Below are 9,463 nucleotides of genomic sequence, written 5' to 3' on the forward strand. Positions count from 1 at the left end.
AAAGTCACACACACACACAAAGTCACACACAAGATGATCAAACAGTCTCCACCGGCTATACACATACAATCTCCAAACAGACTCCACTATACACTATACACATACACACTCACATCATTTTACCCTGGGTGTGTACCCTACCACTGTGGGCAGCCTAACTCACCTTGATACTCCTGTCCCGGAGTGTAGTGGGTGGGGTCCCCAGCGATCTGTAGGGTGAGGAGCACCTCTCCCCCTCCCTCTGCCACCCCGGACCCCTCCAGCTCCCCATGGTGGGTACACAGGAAGAAGAAAGGGTTGAAGTGGGGGTAGAAGCCTGCCACAGGGGGACTCCCCAAATCCATACCGGCCGCCAACACCAGGGCCAGCAGGGCACAGCCGAGGGCACCCCCGAAAGAGGCCCGTGCCATCCCCCCCGTGAAGAACGAGGGAAAGAGGGAACGAGGGCGAGCTGGAGGAGGCAGAGTGAGAGTGGTGGTGCGTGGTGGTGGACAGGTTGTCACAGATAGAGCTCCAGATGGCTTGAGGGCTGGAGTCAACTTGGAGAAAGAAAGTCCAGCTGGATGGGTGAGGTTACGTTCTAGAAGTGTGTGGATATATGTGTGTGTGTGTGGTGCTGGCTATAAAGCAGACTGTAGCACTCTGTTTCTATGTTCCTCTTCTTCTTCTCTTCTCTTTCTCTCCTCTCTTCCGTCTACTCTGTGGGAGTTCAGAGCTAGTCTGTTCTGTCCTGCTCCATGGTTTAAATACCTCCTCCCCCCCTCCCTCTGTTTCCCTCTCTCCTCCCCTTCACCCACCCCTCCCTCCCTCCCTCCCTCCCTCCCTCCCTCCCTTTCAGCTCCACACGTGCTGTACGCTCTATGAGCTGGCCTCCCCCTTCGCTCGCTCTCTCTCTCTCTCTCTCTCTCTCCTCTCTCCCCCCATTTTTTATGTCAGTCAGTCTATCATTCTGTGATTTTCTCTCCAGCTCTTTCACCCTCTTTCTCTCTATCAGTCTCTCTATTCCTCACTCCCTCTCTCTATTCCAGCTTTCTCTGTTCTTCCTTTCTCTACACCTTGCTTTCTCTATTTCAGCCCTCTCTCTCTCTATCCCACTGTATCACTCCACCCAGCACCCTTCCATCTCTCTCCAGAGACCTTAGCTGTCTTATCGCTATGCATCGGTTGGTTTCTTTATCTCCACCATACAAGACATAGAGATCTCTGAGAGGAGAGAGAGATCCCAGCTTATTCACTCTTTTCTTTGTCTTTTCTCCATCCACTATCCAGCCTGTCTCCTCCTCTCTCACCCAGTATCACCCCTCCCTCCCCTCCATTAGCTCTTCCCTCCGTCTCTCTCAGCTCTCCCTCTCACTTAGTCCCCCTCCCTTCTGTCTGTCTCCATACTAACCCCCTCTTTCCATATCCCTCTCTGTCTCTATATCTTTCTCTCTCTATATATATCTTTCTCTCTCTCTTTCTCTATCTTAATTTTTTTCTCTACCTCAAAAAACACACGGTCTCTTTTCAGTTCCACCAATTCCACATATTTTATTTTTCCTCCTCTTCCTCTCATTTATTTATTTGGGATTTCCATTAGAATATCCTTTTCCATGTGATTCTCCAACTTTCTCTCTTTTCACTGTCAGCCCAGCCACCCTCTCTCTTTCCCCCCGTCTCTCTCTTTCCCCCGTCTCTCTCTTTCCCCCCGTCTCCCTCTTTTCCCCCGTCTCTCTCTTTCCCCCGTCCCTCTCTTTCCCCCGTCTCTCTCTTTCCCCCGTCTCTCTCTTTCCCCCGTCTCTCTCTTTCCCCCGTCTCTCTCTTTCCCCCGTCTCTCTCTTTCCCCCGTCTCTCTCTTTCCCCCGTCTCGCTCCCTCCCTGTGTTCTCTGTTCTAGATTAACCACTACAGAGCAGAGAGACACCAGAGGCCGACAGTACTGTTTTCTAGCCCGTAGCTTATTCTCTCTCTCTCTCACGCACACACACACACACAATTTCAATTCAAGGGGATTTATTGGCATGGGAAACAAATGCTTACATTTGCCAAAAGCAAAAATGGAATAGACAATAAACAAAAGGGAAACAAACAAGTGAAACATTTGTAAACATTACACTCACAAATGTTTTAAAAGAATATAGACATTTCAAATGTGTTGTAACAATGTGCAAGTAGTTGATGTATGAAAGAAAAATAAACAGATAAATATAGTTTGTATTTACAATGTTTGTTCTTCACTGGTTGCCCTTTTCTCATGGCAACAGTCCACAAATATTGCTGCTGTGATGGTACACTGTGGTATTTCAGATATGGGAGTTTATCAATGTTTGATTTGTTTTCAAATTATTTTTGTGTCTGTGTGATCTGTGGGAAATATGACATTTGGCACGAGGTTAGGAAGTGCAGCTCAGTTTCCACCTCATTTTGTGGGCAGTGAGCACATAGCCTGTCTTCTCTTGAGAGCCAGGTCTGCCTACGGTGGCCTCTCTCAATTGCAAGGCTATGCTCACTGAATGTGTAGATAGTCAAGGATTTTCAAAGTTTTTGGGTCAGTCACAGCGGTCAGGTATTCTGCCATGCTGTACTCTCTGTTTAGGGCCAGATACCAATTCCAATTGGCTGTTGCTTGTTTGATTCTTTCAAGTCTGTCAAATAGTTACAGGGCCTTCAGGAAGTATTCACACCCTTCCACATTTTTCCACATTTTGTTGTGTAACAGCCTGAATTCAAAATGGATTAAATTGCCTTTTTTTCCTTCTCAACCATCTACACATAATACCCCAACATGACAAAGTGAAAACACGTTTATTAAAACTGAATTACATAAATATCTAATTTACAGTTATATAATGGTTAAATAAATAAATAAAAACATAAGTATTCACTCCTGTTTGCAATGCCAATCAAAATTAAGGACAGGTGCATCCAATTACCTTTAATCATCTTTGAGATGTCACTACAACTTTATTAGAGTCCACCTGTGGCCAATTCCATTGTTTGGACATTCCATTGTTTGGACATTCCATTGTTTGGACATTCCATTGTTTGGGCATTCCATTGTTTGGACATTCCATTGTTTGGACATTCCATTGTTTGGACATTCCATTGTTTGGGCATTCCATTGTTTGGACATTCCATTGTTTGGACATTCCATTGTTTGGACATTCCATTGTTTGGACATTCCATTGTTTGGACATTCCATTGTTTGGGCATTCCATTGTTTGGACATTCCATTGTTTGGACATTCCATTGTTTGGACATTCCATTGTTTGGACATTCCATTGTTTGGGCATTCCATTGTTTGGGCATTCCATTGGTTGGACATTCCATTGTTTGGGCATTCCATTGTTTGGACATTCCATTGTTTGGGCATTCCATTGTTTGGGCATTCCATTGTTTGGGCATTCCATTGTTTGGACATTCCATTGTTTGGACATTCCATTGTTTGGACATTCCATTGTTTGGACATTCCATTGTTTGGGCATTCCATTGTTTGGACATTCCATTGTTTGGACATTCCATTGTTTGGACATTCCATTGTTTGGGCATTCCATTGTTTGGACATTCCATTGTTTGGGCATTCCATTGTTTGGGCATTCCATTGTTTGGGCATTCCATTGTTTGGACATGATTTAGGAATAAAGATTGAGAAAGAAACACCCTTGTCTACAGTGCCTTCCAGAAAAGTATTCACATCCCAGACTTTTTCAAAACGTTGTTGTGTTACAGCCTGAATTTAAAATTGTTTTAATGTGGAATTGTGTTTTAAGACGTTTGTACGAATTAATTAAAAATGTAAAGCTGTAATGTCAGAGTTAATAAGTATTCAACCCATTTGTTATAAAAAGCCTAAATAAGTTCAGGAGTAAAAATCTGCTTAACCAGTTGTATGTAACTTTGTGTCCAATAATAGTGTTTAACATGATTTTTGAATGACTTCCTCATCTCTGTACCCCACAAATACAATTATCTTTAAGGTCCCTCAGTTGAGCAGTGAATTTAAACACAGATTCAAACACAAAGATCAGTGAGGTTTTCCAATTCCTCGCAAAGAAGGGCACTTATTGGTAGATGGGTAAAAATGAATATCCCTTTGAGCGTAGTAAAGTTATTAATTACACTTCAGATGGTGTATCAGTACATCCAGTCACTACAAAGATACAGGCATCCTTCTTAACTCAGTTGCCGGAGAGGAAGGAAACCACTCAGGGATTTCACCATGTTGCCAATGGTGACTTTAAAACAGTTACAGAGTTAATGGCTGTGATAGGAGAAAACTGAGGATGTATCAGAAGGAAGGAAGCCTGTACCCCAAAAATGTTTTTACAAAACATGCATCCTGTTTGCAACAAGGCACTAAAGTAAAGCTGTGAAAAATGTGGCAAAGAAATTAACTTTATGTCCTGAATACGAAGCGTTATGTTTGGGGCAAATCCAACACAACACTGAGTACCACTCTTCATGTTTCCAAGCATGGTGGTGGCTGCATCATGTAATGGGTATACTTGTCATCGCCAAGGACTAGGAAGTTTTTGGGGATAAAAATAAATGGAATAGAGCCAAGCACAGGAAAAATCTTAAAGGAAAACCTGGTTCAGTCTGCTTTCCAACAGATACTGGGAGACTTATTCACCTTTCAGCTGGACGATAACCTGAAACACAAGGACAAATATACGCTGGAGTTGCAGAGTTATAGTCTTGACTTAAATTGGCTTGAAAATCGATGGCATGTGTCACGTAGAGTAGGTCAGAAGGCTATACTGGAGAACCTAACCTCTGTCAAAATAAAAAGATGGCGGAGCCGCAAAAGTTCTTCTGTGCTTCAGGGTGTTAATTTACATAGTGATTCCAGAACAAAAACAACAGTACTGCCATCAACCATATACCTTATGGGACAGCTAAAAACAATGCTGCCCCATGCACAGCTCAATCCAAATGGCCTCTCCATGAACTGAAAGAGAGGCTCCTTTTGTAGGGATAGCCCCTCCCCTCAGAACAATTAACCCTAATTAATTAAAAACCTACATTTTCCATTTAACTAAACATACTAAAGTATATACATTGCAACATGTTTATGAAACAATATCACCACATAACAGTTACAAAATGACATCACTACTGACAGTGTCTTTTAATATGCACATTTACATTAATGAGCCATTTGGGACAGGCACTACAAAGTCAGCCCGATTCCCTTAGCTTGGGTCCTTATCCAGCATACCCGGAAGCTACAGAGATAGAGAGGAACAGAACAAAGCGCTCATCCACAGCATAAATAAGTATAATATATATTGCTTATATTAACTATGAACATTGACATAAGTGTGAAATGTATGTACTAAGACAGGGAAGTTAACTTGTGTGTCGACTCACATTGTTAACTTATCTGATAACTGAGCATGGAGGAGTGATGAATGTGTGCCTGCGTTAAAGAACCAAATGCTGCCCGCGGCTAGTGACAGACTTCTACGTCACAGCATGACTTGAAAATTGCTGTTGAGCAATGATCAGCAACCAACTTGACAGAGCTTGAAGACATTTTTAAAGACTAATGTGCAAATATTGTACAATCCAGGTTTGCAAAGCTCTTAGAGATTTACTCAGAATGATTCACAGCTGTAGTCACTGTCAAATGTGATTCTAGCATGCATTGACTCAGGGGTGTGATTACTTATGTAAGTGAGATATTTCTGTATTTGATTTCCAATAATTATTATTTATTTTTTTCACATTGTCGTTATGGTGTATTGTGTGTAGATGGGTGAGAAAACATTTTATTTAATACATTTTGAATTCAGACTGTAACACAACAAATTGTGGAATAAGTGAAGGCATATGAACATTTTCTGGAGGAACTACTTTCTGTATATAAGGTCTGACAGTTCACAAAGCAGAAACTATACCATGAAGTCCAAACAACTGTATATAGATCTCCGAGAGAGATGTGATGAGGCATATAGTACCAGTCAAAAGTTTGGACACACCTACATTGTAGAATAATAGTGAAGACATAAAAACTATGAAACAACACATATGTAATCATGTAGTAACCCAACAAAACTGTCATCAAGGCAAAAGGTGGCTACTTTGAAGAATCTCAAATATAAAATATATTTTATTTTTGTTTAACACTTTTTTTGGTTACTACATGGTTCCATATGTGTTATTTTATAGTTCCGATGTCTTCACTATTATTCTACAATGTAGAAAACAGTTGTTGTTTTTTTAAATAAAGAAAAACCCTTGAATGTGCAGATGTGTCCAAATGTATTGATTGGTACTGTATGTCTGGGGAAGGGTATAAAACTATTTTTGGAGTATTGAAAGTTTCCAAGAGCACAGTGGTCTCCATCATTGGGTTCTGGAAAAAATCTGTGACTACCCAGACTCTGCCTAGAGCTGGCCGTCCAACCAAACTGAGCAACTGGGCAAGAAGGACCTTGGTCAGGGAGTTGATCAAGAACCCAATTACAACTCTGATAGAACTGCAGAGTTCATTGGCTGGAATGGGAGAACTTGCCAGAAGGACAACAGTCTCTACAGCACTTCACCAATCTGAGCTTCATGGGAGAGTGGGGCACACATCTGAGAAAAAGTTTGCAAAAAGGCACGTGAAAGACTCAGAAGATTAGGCAGAAGATTATGTGGTCGGATGAGAAGAAATGAACTATTTGGCCTGAATGCAAAGGACAATCTCTGGAGAAAACCAGGAATAGCTCATCACCCGTCTAACAAAAACCCTACCGTGAAGCATGATGGTGGCAGCTTCATGCCATGCTTTTCTGCATCATGCACTGGGAGACTGGTAAGGATAGAGGTAACAATGAATGGGGCCAAATACAGGCAAATCCTTAATGAGAACCTGCTTCAGAGAGCAAACGATCGTAGTCTGGGGGCGAAGATTTACATTCCAACAGGATAATGACCCCAAGCATACAGCCAAAGCAACACTGGAATGGCTTCAGAACAAGAATGTGAAAGTCCTTGAGTGGCCCAGACTTTAAACCCATTGACAATCTGTGTAAATACTTGAATATTGCTGTTCTCCGCCACTCCCCATCTAATGTAACAGAGCTTGAGAAAATCTACAAGGAAAAATGGAAGAAAATCCCAGAATCCAGATGTGCAAAGCTGTTACAGACAAAAGCAAGACGACTCAAAGCTGTAATCGCCCCCAAAGGTCTACAAAGTATTGACTCAGGGGTGTGAATACTTATGTAAATGAGGTATTTCTATTCAGAGACTTGTCCCAAAGCCACTCCTGTGTTTTCTTGGCTGTGTGCCTATGGTCATTGCCCTGTTGGTCATCGCCCTGTTGGACTTCTCCCCAGTCTGAGGTCCTGAACTCTTTCGGGTTCTTGGTCACCTCCCTGACCAAGGCCCTTCTCCCCCGATTGCTCAGTTTGGCGGCCAGCTCTAGGAAGAGTCTTGGTAGTTCAAAACTTATTCCATTTAAGAATGATGGAGGCCACTGTGTTCTTGGGGACCTTCAATGCTGCAGTCATTTTGTTGGTGCTCTTCCCCAGATCAGTGCCTCGACACAATCCTGAATCAGAGCTCTACGGATAATTCCTTAGACCTCGTGGCTTTTCTTTTGCTCTGACATGCACTGTCAACTGTGGGACCTTATGTAGACAGGTGTGTGCCTTTCAAAATCATGTCTTATCTGTTGAATTTACCACAGGTGGACTCCAATCAAGTTGTAGAAATGTCTCATGACATTGGAAACAGGATGCACCTGAGCTCAATTTCGAGTTTCATAGGTCATAGGTCAAAGGGTCTAAAGACTTATGTAAATAATGTATTTCTGTTTTTTGTTTTTAATAAATTTGCAAAAATATTTTTTAAATGGTTTTCACTTTGTCAAACTTTGTGTCGATTAATGAGGATGAAACATTTTGGGGAACAAGGCTGTAACATAACAATATGTGGAAAAAGTCAAGGAGTCTGAATACTTTCCGAATGCACTATATATATATATATATATATATATATATATTGAAGAGAGTGGGGCTCAAACTGGATCCCTGTGTCACCCCATGGCCCCGAGGAAAGAAATATGTGTGTTTACTGTCAATTTTAACTGCACACCTGTTGTTTATGTACATTGATTTTATAATGTCATATGCTTTTCCTCAACACCGTTTTCTATCAATTTGCAAAGCAGAACCTTATGCCAAATTGTGTCTCAAGCTTCTTCTTTTTTAAATCAACAAAGCATGAGAATACTTTTTTTGTTTGTCAATACGGGTCTGCAGGATGTATACATGATCTGTCGTACGGTACTTTGGTCAGAAGCCAGTTTGCCATTTTTTTCAAGACATTTGTTTTCACTGAGGAAATGTTGGAGTGTGCTGCTGATGATACTGCAGAGGATTTGTCTAATTAAAGATTACTTTAATTATTGGGGTCAAAGTTTTCTCCACTTTTGTGGATTTGGTTGACAAGACCTTGGTTCCAAATATTGGGGAAACTGCCAGAGCTAATTACAAATTTAAGAAAAGCCCATTTGAATTTGTGGTAAGTAAATTTGATGTTTTTTTTGTAGTATATCATCAACACCACAGACCTTTTTAGGTTGTATTTTGTACTGTAGCACATCCAATGTAATTCAATGTATTCTGGTTCTTTAATAGCTACGTTTTGTAAATGATCATGTATATGTTTTTGTTATTGGTTCTTTGTTATATGGCCAAAAAAGTTGCAAGAAATGGTTTGTCCATTCATCTCCATTTTGGATAGGCAGTTCTTCATGTTGTTGTTTGTTTAGTGCATTCCAATTTCACCCAAAAGTGATTGGAGACTTCAATCACAATGAGCTGTTTTTCTGACATGCTGTTCCTTCTTTTTTCGTAAGGTATTTCTATACTGTTTTAGTGTTTTATCATGTAAATCTTGGTGCAATAAACTCAGGCAATGTCAGCGAAGCCACAACACAATACAATAAACACACTATAACGGTGACCACAAACTGTCCCAACAGTGGACCATGGAGTGAATCCTTACCACCACTACACCTGGTTATCAGCGGAGCCTAGTCTGGCAGCGAAACAGTTCATTCAGACTCATTTACTTTGATTTTAAAAAAACTACAGCTGACATGGCTGACTTGATTAAATTAATATGGTTTGACCCGCATTCTCCTTCAATAATAATAACTTACAGAAAACGTTTGACCTCTGTCATTGCCAACAAAGGGTATATAACAAAGTATTGAGATAAACTTTTGTTATTGACCAAATACTTATTTTCCACCATAATTTGCAAATAAATTCATTGAAAATCCTACAATGTGATTTTCTGGATTTTTTTTCTCATTTTGTCTGTCATAGTTGAAGTGTACCTATGATGAAAATTACAGGCCTCTCATCTTTTTAAGTGGGAGAACTTGCACAATTGGTGGCTAACTAAATACTTTTTTGCCCCACTGTATGGTTTGGATTTATGTAACTCGATTAGAACCGCATTTTCCTTCAATAATAAGA

The 9,463-nt window shown here is 40.9% G+C and overlaps 1 protein-coding gene across 1 annotated transcript in view; it reads right to left on the bottom strand.

Annotated features, from left to right (window-relative positions):
* Window positions 1–710, bottom strand: part of LOC112219051 (reelin-like) — a 307,323-nt gene extending 306,613 nt beyond the window's left edge. Inside the window, exon 1 of the mRNA XM_042301851.1 lies at window positions 164–710. Coding sequence (XP_042157785.1) covers window positions 164–410 — 247 coding nt within the window. The 5' untranslated portion in view covers window positions 411–710. The remainder of the gene's footprint in view (window positions 1–163) is intronic.
* Window positions 711–9,463: the final 8,753 nt, after the last annotated feature.

The sequence above is a fragment of the Oncorhynchus tshawytscha genome, linkage group LG19 (assembly GCF_018296145.1).
Source record: "Oncorhynchus tshawytscha isolate Ot180627B linkage group LG19, Otsh_v2.0, whole genome shotgun sequence".
Lineage (NCBI taxonomy): Eukaryota > Metazoa > Chordata > Actinopteri > Salmoniformes > Salmonidae > Oncorhynchus > Oncorhynchus tshawytscha.